Source organism: Solanum stenotomum, chromosome 3 (genome assembly GCF_019186545.1).
Source record: "Solanum stenotomum isolate F172 chromosome 3, ASM1918654v1, whole genome shotgun sequence".
NCBI lineage: Eukaryota > Viridiplantae > Streptophyta > Magnoliopsida > Solanales > Solanaceae > Solanum > Solanum stenotomum.
In genome coordinates, this window is record NC_064284.1 from 56,315,272 (window position 1) to 56,334,347 (window position 19,076).

A 19,076-nucleotide genomic window follows, 5' to 3' on the forward strand; every position below is an offset into this window, starting at 1 on the left:
TTTAAAGAGTTTATGTTATCTTATTGTAATATTGTTTTATATTGATATATAAGTTTTATTTGTATTGTAGTTAATTTAAATTTTATATAAAATATAGTTATTTCATATGCAGTTGTGCATATTTAGATATTGAAAGCAAACAAACTTAATTATTCAGTGTTCAGATTCATAGACTACATCTTAATATTCAGATGTACATTCAAATTCAGACATTTAGATCTTAATGTACATTTTAATATTAAGATGTGTATTCAGATTCATACCACTTAATCCCAATGAAAATAAATGAGGCCGTAATGTGTCAAGTTAGCGAAACGTATCGAAATGAGTATTTAAAATGTACAAAATTTACTTCAGGTGTCTAAATGAAAAGTCATGCTTCAATTTTATTACTCCATTGGTTTCAATTTTTATGATTCACTTTTCTTTTTGGTCAATTCAAAAAAGAGTAACACATTTGTTATATTTATTTATAATTCAACTATAAAATGTTCATTTTTATCCTTAATGAAATATTTTATAATCACACAAATATTTATAATTTATTTTAGACCATTAATTTTTGTATACCTCGTAACAAATCAAACTAAGAGACTATTTGACATTGTTGTTGGGAGACTAAAAGTGTTTTTTTTAGAATTTTTTTTAAAAAAAATCCAGTGTTTGACAAATCCTTAAAACCGCTTTTACATAGAAGTAGAAATAGTTTTTCTGTTGTTAAGAAGAAGCTAAAAAATTTTGCTTATTAAGAAAAGCAGAAGCATGAAATTATTTTTCTGAAGACTAAAATATCCCTTTCATATATTTATATTTACCAATATATCCCTTATTAATTAATTAGCATATCTCATAAGTTTGCTTAAGTTTCATTCAAGTTTTTTTTTTAATTTTTTTTATATAATTATTTTATTTTATGTTTATATATTATTATTTTATATTTTATATATTATATATTATTTTAATTTTTATTTTACAAAATTAGAAATAAAGGTAATAACAATATTTTTGCAGAATTAAAAATATGAAGGACTTTATTTGTTTATGGTAAAAAAAATTATGTAGTGATTTAATTCACGGAATGGTTTTTGAATTTATTTTGCTTGCTATATTTTTAATTATATTAAAATCATCATGTTAATATTGTATTAATATTTTATTTTATTTATTTATTTATGTATAATATTGATTGAAAATTTAAATATATGCATTTTAATTAAATTTTTTGAAATAGATATTTAAAATGATTTCTCTCTATATAATAATTTTAATATTAAAAGTACATTAATACTTACCCCTGTTTTGTAATTTGACTCTCAAAAGCACTTTTAAAAAAAAATTAGTCAAACACAATTTGCTTATCAAAAACACTTTTCAAATGAATTAGCCAAACACAAATTATTATTTAAATTGTCAAAAGCAGTTTTTTAAAAAAGAAAATCATTTTTAAAAAAGTCATTCTAAAAATAAGCAGTTTTTAGCAACAATGTCAAACATGTTCTAACGTATATAATGAAAGCACTATAGTGTATGGGGTCGTTTGGTAGAGTGTATTAGTAAAAATAATGCGTGCATTAACTTTGTGTATTAGTAGTACCTTGTTTGGTACACTTTTTCATACCATGTATAACTAATGTTCACATTATTTATATACTCTATTGTGTATTAAGTGGTGCATTACTAATACCATGGATTTCTAGGTATTAGTAATACAAAGGATTTTAACACTTTCATTAAATTAACTAATGACAAAACTATCTTCAAAGCTTTCTCAAAACATTTCCCAATACTTTTCCACCGTAAACTGATATTATTCTCAAAAGGTAAAATTGTGCCAACAATATATGCACAAATTGCAGTTAAAAATAGATAGATTACTGCAAATATTTAGATTTTTGATACGGAGTTTTTTATTTTGATAAAATATTTTTGAAAATTAGAAAATTGTAGCTGCTCCACATTGTACTTCAAAGTCTAAACACAATTGACAAAAGGTGCTATGAAGGGGTAAAATACAATAGAACAAATGCACGTACTATTACTTCTAGGGACGAGTTACTCAAAAATGGATACTGAAAACGTAACTTGAAATAACTAGTTTGCTTGATTTTGTGATTTAAATTCGTAATTTATACGTATTATATGGGACTTTGTCATTGCTCGAATGCTCTGCTCCTTTCAATGCCAATATGTGGTACAAACATAAAAAATAACAATAAATTAGTATCACAGGTAGGAGTGTTCACGGTTTGGATAAAATCCGATCCAAACCGAAAAACCAAATCAAACCAATAAAATAAAACCGATTTTATTTGGGTTTGGTTTGGTTTGGTTTTAGATTTTTGAAAACCGGTAGTATTTGGTTTGGTTATGGTTTTATTCGAAAAAATCGAAGAAATAACCGAACCGAACCGATGAATTATATACATATATTTTATTAATATACATACTTAATATATTATTTTTATAAACAATTTTAAAGATTTTATATATGTTTTCATTAAAATTTCCTTTTACTTTACTTATTGAAAGTAAGAGTGCCCAAGGTGAAAATATTTATCTTATTAATTTCATGTATATGAGTATCTATGACAATTCTTTGTGGGACTAAAAATGTTATTGTCTCTTCCTTCTAGGTCAATATAGTGAACTCTAAAACTTTATTGATAGTAAATTCAGTGATCGAAAGTTCGGTAATTTAAGTCATTCTAACTATTTTTTGTTTTGAATGAATTGTTGTTACTTTTTTCACATTTTGAATGAATTGTTTCTTTTATTTTTGTGTATGGTTAATAACCGAATAACCGAACCAAACCAAACCGAAACCGATAATTATCAAACCGATAAATGTATATTATATTTGGTTTGGTTTGATTTTGATAATTTTAAAACCGATTAAGTTGGTTTGATTTTAATTTTGACCAATAACTGATCCAAACTGACCCGTGAACACCCCTAATCACAAGTTGGAAACTCAAAATATGGTTCTATTCCTAAAGAACATGAAGATGGACAATAAGTTTGATTAAAAAAAAACTCTTTGTCACCTTTCCTCAAAAACATTTTGAAGCAATACTAACAACTATTTAATTTATTTTTAGAAAAAAAAAAGTTAATGATGTTTTAGCAAATAATTCTAATGTGATGTTTTATTAAAGAATCTTGTTGTAATGAAAGTGTACAAAACGAAAAAGTGTGATACAACCATTACTAATATGTCATAATTAGTAGAGTATTATTCTTACATACTCTATCAAATAAGCCGGTATGTATTTGTAATTTTGATGGTATGTTTAGTGAAAAATATTTTTTTAATAAAAAATATATCATGCTTATTATTTTTAATCTATCAAACCAAACAATATATAAAAAATAATACAACCATTACTAATATATCATATTTAGTAGAGTATTATTCTTATACACTCTACCAAATAAGCCGGTATGTATTTGTGTTTTTGATGGTATGTTTAGTGAAAAGTCAAAACCCCAAAATTTTCCTTGAAAACCCTTAGCGTCGTCGTTTTTAACTCCTATCTATAGTGGACAGGTTGGGTTGTAACAGAGAAAGAGGAAGAAATGGGAGGAGGAGAAGAAGATCAACAGAAATTGAAGAGCACAGCAGCAGCAGCGTATGACTACGAGAATGATCCAAGATGGGCAGATTATTGGTCCAATATACTCATTCCTCCTCACATGGCTTCCCGTTCTGATGTCGTCGACCATTTCAAGCGCAAGTTTTATCAACGATACATAGTCAGTATTTGCCCACCTTAACTATTTTGGGATTTCGGTCCAACTTGATAATTGTTCGTTGCCATATTCGAAATCATTCGACTTCAGATGGGGTTTACTGCCAACTTTCTTTACTACATGTCTTTTAATTAATATGTCAATCTCGATTACTGTTGTTTATACTTTGTTGGGACTTGGCACTCCAGTTTTTATATTTTGAAGCCTTGCTCTTAGTTCTAAATATTTCTTGATTCAATTTAACCAAAGGGTTTTTGGAAAATATTGGGTTTTGGGTAAATTGTTTAGGTATTCAGTGGCTTATAGGTCATTCCAAGTTGAGGGGTTCATTGATTATTTGTTAAAATGTGTACTATGGATGAGTTTAATGGTATTAGCTTGTAACTCCGAGTTGATTGTATACAAATTTCAGGGACTTTTACTCTCTGCACTGAAAATATCTGTAAAATTTTCCAAATATTGCACCTCTTTTCTTTGTGGAATGGATTGTTTAAGTATGTCATTCTTCAAAATGAAGATGAGTTTTTAAGGCCTTTTGTTTAGAAAAAGGAGTCCTTTAGTTTTGTCAAAAACTCTATTTTTTTTTGGTCTTCCACCCGGTACACAAAAAAATAAATAATAAAGTCTACTTAACTGTAAGTTGTTGCACTACTTTCTTTTTCCTAGCACTTCCTGATGTGGCGTGTCATGAAATTCATGCAGGTTTTCCTTCTCTCAAAAAAAATTCATGCAGGTTTTCTTATCATGTGGGATCTTTTTCCTAATATTATACTTTAACTCCGTTGTCATCCTCGTTGTCTTATCTTTTACTATTGACCAAGCTTATTCTCGTCTTATTTCCTACTTTTATTGTATCCTTAAGTACATGGAGTTCCAGAGATTTTGGCTTTTTAAAATTTCAGAGGAGAATTTCAACTCTGCTTTTCCCCTCCTCTCCAGCTTCTACTTTCTTTTTCTCTTTTTCTCACTTGTGTTATATATCTTTGCCTTCAACATTTTTGTCACTTATCCTGAGGTATAGTACTGTCTTTTCTTTTGGATAATTTAATGGCTTAGATATTTAGTTGTCTATTGATTGAGATTATTGTTGGATGTATACCTTATTTCACCTGATTAATTACCTCATCCTCCCTTTTCTTGGGGGAACAGATGAAAGTCAGAAGGGAGGCTCCTAATCATGTCATATAATAGTGTGTGAATACTCCTAGGCTCCTAGCAATGTAGACTGATACCAAAATGAGATTTTTAATACACAATAATGATAAAGAGTGGGGAGTCAGTTCAAGTTCTTGAAGTAGCAGTTCTGCAATTTTGATGGATCCTTGAGCTTTGTTGTACTTAAAATACCATTTCAGATATCTGCAGTGGGACACATCTTTACATTTTTAGGTTGATCTTGGGAGATTGCTTTGGTTTGTTTGATTTTATATCCATTATTTTCAGGACCCTGGTCTAGTGGTTGAGCCAATGACTACCAGCAGTTTGTCCCAACCAGCAAGACCATCAGCTGCACAACCATCATCATCATCATCGTCCACACCTTCTAATAACCAGCCAAGACAGCGTAACTCTGGTATGATTTTTTTTGAATTTTGACTAAATGGAATGTGCCCTTCCTTCTGGAGAAATTATTCACTTCAGATATAAATCTTTGGTTCATTTTAATGCAATTTATATAATTTTTCTTGTGTAGGTCAAGCTAGTAGAACTTCGGGCACGTCAACAACCCCAACTTCAAATCCGACGTCACTTCGATGGGACCGAAAAACTATACAATTTTCAGTGAATGCTTGGGTACTGTATATTCACACGCACACTAGAGATGGGAAACATGTGGACATTTTCTTTATAACTTAAACACAATAATATTGTAGAAAATCATGTTTGAGTTAGAATATTGAAGTTTTTGATACACCGTAGAAGATCAAATGGTCAATTTATTATTATTAGCAGTAAGGGAAAGGTGGAGTATATACAACAAGGATAGAATCTTTATGCCTTTAAACTAATATATCTCGTGTACCTACATATGCCAACTTTTTTGTACTTGTGGATGCCCTCTTTATGAGTATGGGTGTGTCTATGGAAAATTTCAGTATAGAATTATTTCTTCCCAAGGATCTTCTACAGCCTTGTTTTCAATTTATTTGTTATTTGAAATCTGTAGGCAGGGTCATAAAATTGAAAAAGAAAAGCAGAAAGATTGTGAGGAAGAGTTGATTTTAGTATCAATTAGAGACAACTTTGCATCATAGCCTTTTATTTCTTGAGGTCGCCGTGATATCAAGAATAAAGTAATGGTTTAAGTTATTCTAGTGACTAGATGTCTAGATCTATGAAATAAACTAGACTCATGTACATGTCTGTGTCAGATTTGTTTACTTTAGCCTCATTCGTTGGTTATTCTAGATGTCATGGTGCATTAATTCTTTCTGCACTCCACCCTCACCCCATCCAAAAAAGTGTCTTTTGTGGTCTGTTGCATAAGTTGGACACATGTCATAGAAATTCTATGCTAAGATCTCTCGGAAACTTGTGAGTCAAGGTTTATAGAAGCTCCTATCACCATTTTGCTTCTCTAAGGCTGAGTTTTCATTATCATGTCTTTGTGTTTCCTGGTATATTCTCTTTTGCCTTTGAACTGAAGTTTGGGACACACTGAACAAGATATTGATGATTGGATTTGACACTGTTGCATTGGTATTACTACAAAAATAGTTAGAGAGTTCTTAAATTGCTTATTTTAATGAAGTAGTTCTGAAATTGCTTTCTGGTATCTTCCTGCAGGTTTTTGTTGTTGCAGTTCTCTCAATATTTCCGCTTACACCTGCAAATCTGTCAAACAGAGCATACCGACTGTCCTTCTTGGGAACTGCATGTTCTTCGCTATATTCATTATACTCAGTATATGGGGTAAGTTTTTTTAAAAGAATTATTTTGTTGAACTACATATGTGGGATCAGTTTTATGTCCTTTGGGCTAATGAGGCTATTTCTGATCTGGTAACTTTTTGTAGAAACCGAGGGCTTGGAATTTACAAGCAGTGCAAGTTTGGTTGCAGTCAGTTATTGTGACGAAGGATTTCATCTCCTTCCTTTACTGTCTCACTTTTGTCACTTCCCATCTTTACCTGAAATGTAAGCTATGCTCCAGTTCGTGTTTTTTTCTTTTGATGCTATATTCTTCTTAGTGTATAGCAGCTGTGTAACTTCATTTAATAATTTGTTCATGACCAATGATATGCAGTTTCTTTGATTCCTGTTATATGCCGATCACTTGACCATGTTGGTAAATTTCTTCGACGTAACTTCAGCAGATCTTCTTTGTACAGGTATAAAGCTGTTTTGTTGTGTTACCACTTACCAAGGAAATTAAAAAGCTGTTTTTCTTGAAATTGTTAGTCAGATGAAATAATCATTTGAAATCAACCCATATTCCTGATTAGGAGAAAAGCAGTACAACAATCCTATTAAATAATCAAATAACTGTAGTACAGGAATCTTTATGTTTCAAACGAATCTGTGATATAGGTTTCTGTAACAGCTCATTCTTACTGCTAATATGGATTAATGAAATGTGTCTGATGTATTATGAATAAAACTAAATTGTAGCTGACCTGCAATTGTGATTGCACAAAAAAAATTTGTATATCATCTCTTCTTGAAGTTCTCATCTATGTGAACCTTCTAGTTGTATATGACCTTTTCCCTTCCTGTCAAAACATCGAAAGCTTTGTACATTTGTGATTATATGTAAATGCCATCTGGTGAATGTTATGGTGAATGTTATTATTTGATACCCCTTCCCTGCTCATTTCTTATTGATGGTACGTTGGGTGTTTCAGAGTTATTTCATGTCTGTACTTGTTGACCACCTACAGGAAGTACTTGGAAGAGGCTTGCGTATGGGTCGAGTCAAACGTAACTACTCTCAACATACTGTCTTCACAGGCTGAAATTGGACTGGGATTTCTTCTGGTTGTCTCTCTATTATCGTAAGTGTCAACTTATTCCTGGCCCTTACTGGTGCTTGTTATCTTGCTTGACGTTCTTATTTTAGTTTTTATATGCATCTTAACTGTTCCTGTTCATGAAATTTCAGGTGGCAGCGTAATATTATACAAACATTCATGTATTGGCAGGTTTGTCTTTTACTTTCATTTTCATTCTTTTATCATTGGCATCTTTGCCTTTTATGTATGATCTATTTCTTTGATTGAAACAAGCGATTAAAATTGTGAGAGCATGTTGTTTCTTTTTTCTGTCTCTGTTTCCGTGTTGTTTAATGGAAACATTTGTTGTTGGAATTGAAAATTGGTTCAGCACATAGTTGGATGTATGTAGTTGATTAGGGTTAGGTATGCACCTATTTATTCCAACGACCGCACCTCATTTGCCACCCTGCATACTTTGATAGCATCATGATTCAGAATTTTCAGTTGATGAAATAATAGCAGTTATAGTTTCTTAAATCTTGTCCTTTTTCCTTGGTCCGGTACATGTTACCTTAGGCAGCTTCAATATCCAACTATTCCCATTTGTCAAGATATTTTGTTATAATGACTAGTATGCAACTCTTTGCAGATATTGAAGCTTATGTATCATGCTCCTGCTACTGCTGGTTACCATCAGAGTGTGTGGGCTAAGATCGGAGGGCTTGTAAATCCAGTTGTTCAACGTTATGTCCCGTTCTTGAATACTCCTATTTCAACTATTCAGAGATGGTGGTTCAGGTAGAAGACTTGCTGAAAGATATACTAGAGTTTTAGGGGCAGAAAATACTTTTTTGGGATAATACTTTGTCCTGAAGGGTGACTATAAAATTAGAATTGTCTAGTTAATATTCCTAATAATTGCCTGTGGGAGTTACTTCCAAGTTTTCCCCTTTTTGGGATGTGATTTTTCCTCTGTTTTAACTGCTTTATTTTGTAAACCAAAATTGTCCAAGAACTGTTGTTTTAGTATCAACTAATCACACTTCTATTCCTCTTGCATGTTTCGAGTTTTGATCCCTATTCCTATGTTGTCCCATGAATGGTAATCCTTTGATTCGTCGATAAAGTTATGCTGGGATTATAATCCATGTATTGTCTAAAGGGATAATACATATATTGGACCTTAAACTTGGCTTCAAATTTTAACTTTGACCTCCAACTTTCATAGTGCACAAACAGACACTTTAACTATCCAACCTTTTAATAAATAAACACGCGTGTCTTACCTGGCAAAACGCGTGATGTGCACGTTTTTTGCGCGAGTTAGGAGTGATTTTTGAGGCCTACAGCAGTAAAAAAAAATGCTGAAATGACAACTCTACCCTTAATTAATTTTTTTTTTTTTTTAGTTCAAAAATGCACGTGTAAAGTGTTTAATTAGTTGGCAGCCATTGAGTGGCTCACTAATACACGTGGCAGCGTTTGCATTTCACGCTCTTGNTCCTATGTTGTCCCATGAATGGTGATCCTTTGATTCGTCAATAAAGTTATGCTGGGATTATAATCCATGTATTGTCTAAATGTATATGAACTGCATATACTTCTTTAGTGTCTACCTCCTCTGATGTAAATGTAAGGTTTGCTATACTCTACCCTCTCATGACCGGATTATACTGGATATGGATATGTCGTTGTTGTATACTTTTTAGATGAATATTTGGTTCATAACTAAAGACGTGTATTTGGTTTTAAGTTTGGATAGGGTTTTGTTTGCTATCTCACCATTTATCTATAAAGTATAAATAATTATAAGGAAAGATAATGATCTTTTAGTTGTGTTATCCAAGTGTTGCTAGTGTTAAATTTTCATAATGTATAGGTCATTGTGCTTTGAGGTGTTTATGGTTTGATTAAAAAAGGACCGAAAATGAAAAATCAAACCAATCCGATAGTTATTTGGGTTTGGTTTTGGATTTAAAAATTTGATAATATTTTATTTGGTTTTATAAAAAATAAAAATAAAACCAAATTGATAAATTGTATACACAAATTTTAGAATATTATATAGCTATAATTAATTTTAAATATTTTAATTACTTTTCATAATTTTTTTATTTATAATAGACTAATGAACTTTATACGTTTCAACCTATTTCTTAAAAGAAATTTATGAATTCAAATTTGTTTAGTAAAGAAATAACTACTATAAGATTTATCTAATTTTTTTTTTATATATTATTCACTTAATTACAACTTAAAGATCTTGAGAGATTTCTCCCTAATCCAAGAGAACTATGGCTCCTAGTCTCCTATAATAAAAGGGTAATAATGGATAATTGGAAAGCATAGAATAGATTTTCCTAATCGTAGAGAGGGGAGAGGGGACCGAAAGAGAGAAATATATATTTTATATTTTAAAAAACTAAACAAATGGGCAATAACCAAATCAATAAATATGTGTTATATTTGATTTGGATTGATTCTAATAGTTTAAAATTTTTGATTAAATTAATTTAATTTTGATTTTGATTTTGATTTTAATAAAAAAATCAACTTAAAACCGACCCATAAGCACTCCTAATTGTAGTACCAAACAATTTTGGTATCACATATATCTAAAACAAAATTAATTTAAATGTGTAGATAAAATAATTTTGAATTTTATACCTGATTAATTACAACAATTTATTCTGTCGTTGAAATTACAACATGATATACAGTAAAAGGATATTAACCAAGAACAAAAAATAATTTGCATGTCAATTGATCTGGTTTACTGATGGGTGTGTTTTCACATGAGAAAATACTTTATTTCAATTCTCTTTGGTGTAAAAATAAAGATTACTCAATAAAAATGTAATACAATTATAAATAATTATAGCTTCGGAGGATTCAGATCTCTTGATCACTATGAAATTAATAAAAAAAATATCATTTTTGGATCTCTTATTGCCAAAATGTACCCGGCAACCGTCACCCCATCTTACTTTCATAATATTTTGCTAGATTACATATAAATATTTTTGAGATAATCTTTTATTTATAAACTTACCAAATACTAGATCATTTAATTTATAAAAATGATCATTCATAATTAACCGCATTCACCATAGAGGTTAATTAACCGCTCTGCACTTGGTTTTTCTCCTACTCTTTTTCAGTTTGTGCGTTTGACAATGATGTCTCTGCATATTCATCTTGCTTCCCTGCTTTTACTATTATCACCACTTCCCCAAATACTTTCAGGTATCACTTTGTATTATATATGTAAGTGAAAATATTTGACACATTGTTGGATTTTTGAGAAGTATAGGTTAAAATAATAACGTGGAACAAAGGAAAGCTAGTAGTATTTATTTGTTATGATATAGATTTAACTTATATACACTCACATTACATGACAGAGTGAAAATTTACTAATTAGGAAGATGTAAAGCGAGTTTTTCTGCAATTAACATATATTGAAGTGTTCCTGTGCCACAAGTTATATTACATCAAGGGTGGAGATAGAAGCCCAGGTATGGGTTCGGCAGAACGCAATAATTTGTGTTCAAACAGTGTATTTGTGTAAAGAAATTCATTAAATATGTGTTAACACATAAAAATCATCGTTTTAACATCCACAACTCATAAAGTTGAATACATTGATAGTGTAATCTTTTTGGAGAGCATTTGAAATAGTTTTACATTGTTTTCCTCCTTTTTGTCATTTGATCTTGCTGTTGAATTTTGTCCTCATTGTAATCTTAGATGCATCAAACATAGCTCGCAAAAAAAATAAAAAAAAATTCTTTTAATACGAGAGATTGAATCATTCAACGTTTCTAAAATCTCGTGAATTCTTACATTTGTTTTCTTTAGGTCAAGAATCTTTCAAGAAAGCTGCATATAAGCTCAGTAAGCCACTGATCAGTGATGATGGGAAGGTTTATTTGTGTTCAGAAAAGAACTTTTTTGCCTTTGAAAGCAATGGTTCTGTCGCGTGGACGTTATCTCTCAGTTACAAATGCAGTCCAAGTATAGCTCCAGTTCAAGGAGAATCACGAAAGGCAAGGCTTCACTTTAAAACTGACTTACACTCTTACGTTGAATTAGTGAATCTGATAAAATGGTTTTATGGACTGTCATATGAGCAATTAGACTTTGACATTCTAATCATGTGAACTGTGAAGTGTATAATACTTAAAACAAATAAGCTATAGGAAATGTTACGTATAAGCAAATGATCTGTTAGGCCTGTATAAGTTTTCTATAAAAATGCTATTATACTGTTTGTTTCCCCCTCTCGGGATGAGGCAAAGAGTGGATGTCATGCCTGTAAGCTTCAACATTCCTCTATTCTGGAGTTGTTAACCTCAGACTTTGGCAATGTCTGTATGAAAATGCATATAAGCCTCTTATTGTTGTTAACTCATTTTCGATCAGACTTTTTTGGTCATTATGTGTTAAACTTTCTCATTCATGTACCCTTGTTTGTTCAAGTAGTTGGTTATATTTCTTTTAGTAGTTGTGTTTGGTTTTTAATTATGCAAAGCTACTTTTGGTAGATATATGTGATTGCAGAAGATAGAGTGCTGAAGATCAACCCGTTGAACGTAGGAAGTTCTGAATTAGATGTTGAATTGTTCTTTGGTTTGGAATATGAAAGACTAGGGGATATTATTGGCCTTGCAGTAAGTATATCCACTTCCTGTGTACTTATCAATGTCAAAAACCGGGGTCTCTTTGCTTACCGGTTGCAAGGAAAGCTGTACTGGAGTGTTGGCCCAGTGCTTTATCAGCATGGATATCGTCAAGGTTGTAGGAAAAATATCACAGAATGTTATTTTTCCTCAGTCCCCGTGTTCGATCACTGTGAAGCTAGCATATATGTAAGGTTTTCGTGTTCCATGCTTTTTAAGCTTGTCCTTTGCACTAGGCTCTATCTCTGCATTTTCATAACCGTTTTTCTTTTCAACTGCAGATTTCCAACAATCAAGGAGAAATTTATGCTTTGTCAACTCGTAGTCCACATTTTAAATGGATACAAGATTTCAGTTCATTTGGAAGTACACTTACCATGAAAGCCGGGAACAACGGTCTGTTGTATGTTACTGTAGCAGCTAAAGCTCTGATACTAGCAGTTGATGTTTCCAGGGGAAGCATTTTGTGGCAGAAAAGCTTTGGACCGCTAAGTATGGGAGATTATGCCCCTTCTGTTGATTCTAATGGTAATATTAGTCCTTACCATATATCACGTACTTCTACTTGAATTGAGCGTTCAAAGGTATTCATGTTTATTTCAAATTCAATTCCAGGTTGGATATCTATTGGTTCATTGGACGGATACCTCTATTCGTTTTCACCAAAAGGAGTTCTCAAAAAGTTCCCTAAAGTGCTTAACATGGATTCTGTTATCCAAGTCAGTCCTGTTCTTGATTGCTCAGGATATGCAATCTATGTTTCTCAGACACAGATTGAAGGAAAGATTACTCGGATAATTGGAGATTACACTTACATCTCCGCGATGAAATCAAAGGGTGTTATCTTCACACTGATTAATCCAGCTACTGGGATCATCTTTTGGTCTGAACAATATCCTGGTATCTACCCTCCGTCCTTCCCCCTAGGCCCGAAATCTCTTTGGTACTAACAACATCAATCGATAAATCTAGTACTCTGCAGCACTCTAACATCCATTATTTTTTATTGCATCAGGCCTATTCTCCTCAGAATTTTTGAGAAGTGACCTGCAACATTTTCTCCTGGATGAAAGTGTCCTCCTCGCCTTTTTTGCAGCTTCAAGTGAGCTTCTTCACAATAATGGATGTTCTGTATTTACATTGGATACATGATGACTCGAAAGGACTCAAATATTTCATATGATTGATTAAATAAATTTCCATTTCTGGAGTTACACGTAGAATCCTAAAGAGAATTCCATCTGCAATTCATTTGTGCTTAATGTATATCTAATGGAGATGGATTTCTGTGCAGGTACTGGGAACCGGCTGCCATGCCGAAGCTCACGTAAAATTCTGTACCTTTAAATTTTTTATCTTAGATTGTAGCTAGACAATCACGAGAAATTCCTAGCATCGTCTCATGTCAGATGTCACATAATTCTTTTGCATCAGGTCAGAAGTTTGCATTAAGCTGCTCACAGATTACGCCCGAAAATTTCAGCACCTACACAGGTAACATCCTACATTTGTGTAGTGATATAGATAACCAATTGATATACCAGAATAATTCCCTTCGTTTCTTCAGGGAACAAGAAGACAATTTTGCTGTTTCTGATCTTTGAATCTATCATATTGCTAGTACTAGCAATAATAGTAAGATTTTGCTGCATGTTTTGGAAGAAAAAGAAGCTTCAAAATCAACATCTTGGGAAATTCTTAGATAAAAGAGTAAGCTGAGCTATATTCCCACTCTCTTTTCACCTTTTTGTCTTTTCTTATATGAAATCTGATATTTAAGCTGGAAGCCACATTTTATGGATTCAGCTTCTCTCTATGTGCTTCCCCACAAGTTCCTTATCTACTGTACGAAGTATCTTAATTTTACCCTTCGTTATGCTTTGGAGTCATTCATACTCTAGCTGTCAACAAATTTTCTCGTATTGTACCTTGGCTTTAGCGGAGCTCAGCTCCGGTCTAAAGTTACCTCTATTATACTTCATGTTGGAGCTCAATTGGGGTCAAGGACAAATACGAGACGATTTATTGACAACAAGTGTATGAATGACCTCAACATATAATGGAGAGCAAAAGTAAAGTATTTCGTATAGTAAAAAGGTATTTCTGTCCTTTTTCCCTTTCGTTTGTTCTGTTTCTCCACCTTCTAGCAAAACACTGAAACTGAACTTGTCTTTTTCTTTTGGGCCCAATGTTTCAGCGATCACTTCGACTTCAGAAGAAAGTTTTTGATAGATCAATCACAGAGCTTCAACAAAAGGCTGCTGAGGATGCAATAGCTAATGAGGTGCTGGAAAAGTTGGGCAATCTAGTTAAACAAAGGGAAAACATTGAGAGGAAGCTCTCAACATCATACAGTTTGGGAAGGGATGAAATTGGTCCTCGTTCACCATCTCTCCTTCCCTTGTCCGATCGTAAAACAAGGAGTTTCTCATTTCAAGTAGCAAAGAAAGAGAGTGTTACTTTGTTTCACACAGTCAGTGATACTTCTTCTGAAACTAGCTGGAGCGAAAGGGACTCTGACACGAACATATCGGAGGATGAAGAGGAAACAGACAAGGGAAAGTCACCTATTGAAATATTCAGTAGCAGTGATGATGAGATTTACCAAGAAGAATATCAGTCTAGTACTCCATCTTTCTTTGCTTCTACTTCGCGACAGGTTACTGAAATAGAAGAAATGAAGCCAGGAGATCAGAAGGACTCCGTTGATCATCCCTTACAGAACCGCAGCACAAGCATAAGGAAGAGGAATTCATATTCCAGTAGCTAGTATTGCATTATGTGTGTTAGTATCCAACTGTCCCTTTGTCCAACTTTACTCCACTACTGACGCCTAACTGGATAAAAAGCTTTCTATTTTAATGGAATTCCACAATTGCATAAACTTTAGTTAATTGACAAGTTTCAATAGCAGAAGCTTAGATGGTCACTCAATGTTGTTAAGGAAGAGTTCATCTGGTGTAGCTAGATAACACATATTTTACATTCCATGTCCTATAAGCGTGTAAAATCAGAATAGTACATTCATACAGGTAATAATATGTCATTTCTCAAGCCAAGACAATATTTCATTATTCATAAACAGCATTACGGTATAAACTGCATCTTGTATTCATTGTAAGATTGAAGAATAAGCAGTAAAAAGGTTACCTTTTTAACAAATACATATGAATGAGTTGTGCTTAAGTGATGAAAGTGTATAAAAAGACTTGTGCATTGACTTGAGTAAACAATAGGTTATCTAATTCTCATCGTAGCAGTTGGATTAACTTACATATACTTGGTGTTTACATCAAATTTACCATAATTAAGTGATAAATTAATGTAAAAAAAAAAGAAAAAGACATGTTCCATTGATTTAGTTTGAGCATAGATGCTAGAAAATAAGTTCTATTTCAGAGGTAAAAAAGAAGAAGAAATAATGGCATCTAGACATGTTTCCAGTCGCATGATATAATGTCAAATCCTTCAGGTATATATTCATATTAAGCTCTTTAATGATTCTTTTTTAGTTGATCGTTATGGTATTACATTATATTATATCTTCTAAATATTCTTGTTATATTAGATAAGTGAATGATTTCGTGAAAAATAGACAGTACGCTATTCTTATCTAATCTTCTTATGGAGAAACATAAAATATGTTCAACCGTTATCCCAATAGGAATATCTCAGTGATCAAAAGATTATTATAATTCAAAAAATGTGTTATTATGAGTTGATATTCCAAAGACCATCTCCCTTGTTATGTTTAAGAAAATAACGGAACAGTTAGGCAGTGTCAATGACAGGCCTAGCTTGTGTTTCATTGTTTCGTTTCGATATAAATGTGTGAGAATTGAGATAACTGCTCTGCATCTAACTCTTTCCTTTTAACCTTTTGTGAAATAAATGTAGGCATGCAATGACTTGGGAGATGTAAATGGACAAAGAGTGTGTCTAGCTGAAATATCAAGAACTGGAATGACTGAATTGTATTTCGCGTTTATAACAGTCAGTATAGAGTTGTCTGTAGTGTTTTGTTGATGAATATTTTGGGGCCATGTCTTGTCAAAGTTCATCTCTACCATATCTAATACTAAGTGCAGATTCTTAACGTTAACTGGTTGAATCAGCTTCTTCTTTTTAACCAAGTTCTATCAAAATGTACCTTGTGTGTCGCGTCTTGAATTATACTATGAAGATGGAGACCCCGTTTGGAAGTGATAGAGATGAATTGTTTTAGTCATTGCATAATCTACCACACTTGTAGACATTGGTTATATTATTGAGCAGATCAAGGACTATTTGCTGTGCAATGGAAATAGGAGCAACAACATTGATCCATACATTAACAACCTCAATTAAGGTCTAACTTCATTTTCACGCAAAGCAGTATGAGCTATGAAACACCATGTGGCTGCAATAATAAACGTCAATAATTAAACGAGGGTTCTCTGATATATTCCACAAGTTTTCTCAATACAATATATACATGTTCATTGAATCAAAAGCAGAGAGAATTTAATAGCTAAGAAGCCTGCAAATACAGCAAGGATGTGAGGAAATTACAAAGTTGCATATATACATTTAATGAAAGCAATCTTGTATGGTAGGGGATAGCAGATACCGGTGGAATAGTTGAGGTGTGCACCTTATTATTGTTGTTGCATCCTTAAATACTCGCCATAGAAGCGAGCGCCACTTTCTTCTTGACTAGCATCGTAGGCATAACCTCCGTGACAAGAGATATCAAGACCAGCAACCTCCTCGTCCGATGATATCCTCAAAATTCCAAGTTTCTGAAGTAGATAAAACAAAGGCCCCATTGTCAAACTTACCCAAACCACAATACTCAATAGTTCAACTATTTGTGCCCCAAACAAACCCCATCCACCTCCTAAAATCAGCCCAGAAGGTCGTATAATTTGTGTTTTACCGGAATTGTAAGCTTGCAACACAAATTCTTCTTTAGCAAACAACCCTGTAAATATCAAACCCCAAGCTCCACACCCTCCATGCAACTGTGCTGCTTCTAACGGATCATCGAATTTGAATTTAAGCGCTAAAATGTTCAATCCAATCAGTACCCAAGCTGCACAGAACCCACACACAATTGCAGCCCATGGTTCTACCACTGAACAACCTGAAGTGATTGCAACAAACCCACCAAGAACTCCATTACAAACATCCATTGCATCCCAATGTCCCACCAATAACCTTCGCCCAAACAAGGTAACAATCCCCGCGGTGGAACCAGCCAGGGTAGTCGTGACAGCAGTCCTTCCCACAGAGGTCCAGTTACCTTGATCAACCATATGTGGGTACGGAACAAGAATTTTGTCGAATGATCCAGGATTAAACCCGAACCATCCAAACCACAACAACAATGTTCCAAGCACTACTAGAGTAGCATTATGGCCTCTCATTTTCACAGGATTACCAAACGCATCAAACCGTCCTACCCTTGGACCCTCTACAATAGCACCCCAAAAGCCGGCAATCCCACCAACCAAATGCACAACACCACTACCAGCAAAGTCAATAGCACCAGAACCAAAAAGAAGAGAAGTCGAATTTGGACTTAACCAACCATTAGAAGACCAAAGCCAATGAGCAACAACAGGATAAACAAATCCAGTAAGGAAAAAAGAGAAGAAAAGATAAGCAGTAAATTGGGTACGTTCAGCAATAGAACCACTTGTAATTCCAGCAACTGCAATAGCAAAAGCCCATTGATAAAGAAAGAAACTGTAGTCATAAGAACTAGAAGGAATGTCTTTAAGAGCAAAATAACTAGCACCTATAAATGGATTTGAATCGCCGAAAGCAAAAGCAAAACCGAAAAGATAGTATGAAAGACTACCAACAACAGCATCAACTACATTTGTAAGCATAATATTCATCGCATTCTTTGCCCTAACAGAGCCAGCACAAAGCATGGCAAAACCCAATTGCATTACAAAAACCAAGTAAGCAGAGAATAAAAGGTAAATTGCATTTATGGAATCAGTTACACTAGCTTCCCATGAAGAATCCATTATTCCTTGCTTCACACAAGATTGAGATGATGGCTATTTATTTAAAAACAGGTGAACTGGAATATTCAATGGGGGTGGTCCAGAAAACTTGGAGGAGAATATTCAGAGCGGAGCCAGGTAGGACCGAGGGATTTATCTATCCTCCTATTTATACCTAATTAAAGTTTTTTTTTATTAGGTATATACCATAGATATTGAATCCTCTTTTCGTGTGTCTATTTCTTCATATTGTGAACTTTTTAGCGAAAGTTCTGATTCCGGCACTGAGTATATTCTGAAGAAGTTGTTTTGACAAGTTACTCATTTTCAGTCACTGAAGAAGTTTTGGTATGGATAACATGAAAATGGGTGGTTGATCTGTTCCTTTAAGGATAACAAGGATATCAACAAAGCTGGACAACTTGCTTCTTGGACATCATACAAATGAATAAGTCGGGAGGCTTAAGGACATTTTTTTTTCCAAAATTTCCAAAGAAGCAATAGAATATATATATCATATCATATCATCATATCTATATCTATATCTATATTACCTTAAAAACATGAACTCCTAATTTAAATGTTAAATTACTATAATATCCCTAACTTAGGTTGTGACTTTTACGATAAGTTATGACTTTTCTGATAAGTTGTGACTTTTTTCAAAGGATTGTGATTTTTCGATGAGTTGTGACTTTTCGAAAGGGTTGT

The 19,076-nt window shown here is 33.0% G+C and overlaps 3 protein-coding genes across 3 annotated transcripts; 2 read left to right on the forward strand and 1 right to left on the reverse strand.

Annotated features, from left to right (window-relative positions):
- The first annotated feature begins 3,463 nt into the window (after window positions 1-3,463).
- Window positions 3,464-8,743, forward strand: LOC125860052 (uncharacterized). The gene is made up of 9 exons (XM_049539951.1): window positions 3,464-3,753; window positions 5,194-5,323; window positions 5,444-5,544; window positions 6,538-6,663; window positions 6,767-6,887; window positions 6,997-7,081; window positions 7,631-7,744; window positions 7,852-7,891; window positions 8,334-8,743. The coding sequence occupies exons 1-9, from the start codon at window positions 3,577-3,579 to the stop codon at window positions 8,484-8,486; spliced, it is 1,047 nt and encodes a 348-aa protein (XP_049395908.1). The 5' UTR covers window positions 3,464-3,576; the 3' UTR covers window positions 8,487-8,743.
- Window positions 8,744-10,863: 2,120 nt separating this feature from the next.
- On the forward strand, window positions 10,864-15,136 carry LOC125859080 (protein GAMETE EXPRESSED 3). Its single transcript, XM_049538813.1, has 10 exons — window positions 10,864-10,930; window positions 11,546-11,733; window positions 12,232-12,555; window positions 12,648-12,894; window positions 12,982-13,266; window positions 13,382-13,468; window positions 13,661-13,703; window positions 13,801-13,860; window positions 13,911-14,076; window positions 14,564-15,136. Exons 1-10 carry the CDS (start codon window positions 10,864-10,866, stop codon window positions 15,134-15,136), a joined length of 2,040 nt encoding a protein of 679 aa, XP_049394770.1.
- Window positions 15,137-16,361: 1,225 nt separating this feature from the next.
- On the reverse strand, window positions 16,362-18,413 carry LOC125860050 (ammonium transporter 1 member 3). Its single transcript, XM_049539946.1, has 2 exons — window positions 17,000-18,413; window positions 16,362-16,765 (listed from the first exon to the last, which is right to left on the reverse strand). Exon 1 carries the CDS (start codon window positions 18,384-18,386, stop codon window positions 17,004-17,006), a length of 1,383 nt encoding a protein of 460 aa, XP_049395903.1. The 5' UTR covers window positions 18,387-18,413; the 3' UTR covers window positions 16,362-16,765; window positions 17,000-17,003.
- Between the last annotated feature and the right edge of the window lie 663 nt (window positions 18,414-19,076).

Bases quoted from the DNA above. Each gene is read 5' to 3' on its own strand.
- LOC125860052 (XM_049539951.1), top strand. From the start codon at position 3,577: ATGGGAGGAGGAGAAGAAGATCAACAGAAATTGAAGAGCACAGCAGCA. The intron at 7,082-7,630 runs GTATAAAGCTGT...GACCACCTACAG, and splicing joins AGCAGATCTTCTTTGTACAG to GAAGTACTTGGAAGAGGCTT. The intron at 7,892-8,333 runs GTTTGTCTTTTA...AACTCTTTGCAG, and splicing joins AAACATTCATGTATTGGCAG to ATATTGAAGCTTATGTATCA.
- LOC125859080 (XM_049538813.1), top strand. From the start codon at position 10,864: ATGTCTCTGCATATTCATCTTGCTTCCCTGCTTTTACTATTATCACCA. The intron at 12,556-12,647 runs GTAAGGTTTTCG...TTTCAACTGCAG, and splicing joins ACTGTGAAGCTAGCATATAT to ATTTCCAACAATCAAGGAGA. The intron at 13,469-13,660 runs GTGAGCTTCTTC...ATTTCTGTGCAG, and splicing joins CGCCTTTTTTGCAGCTTCAA to GTACTGGGAACCGGCTGCCA.
- LOC125860050 (XM_049539946.1), bottom strand. From the start codon at position 18,386: ATGGATTCTTCATGGGAAGCTAGTGTAACTGATTCCATAAATGCAATT.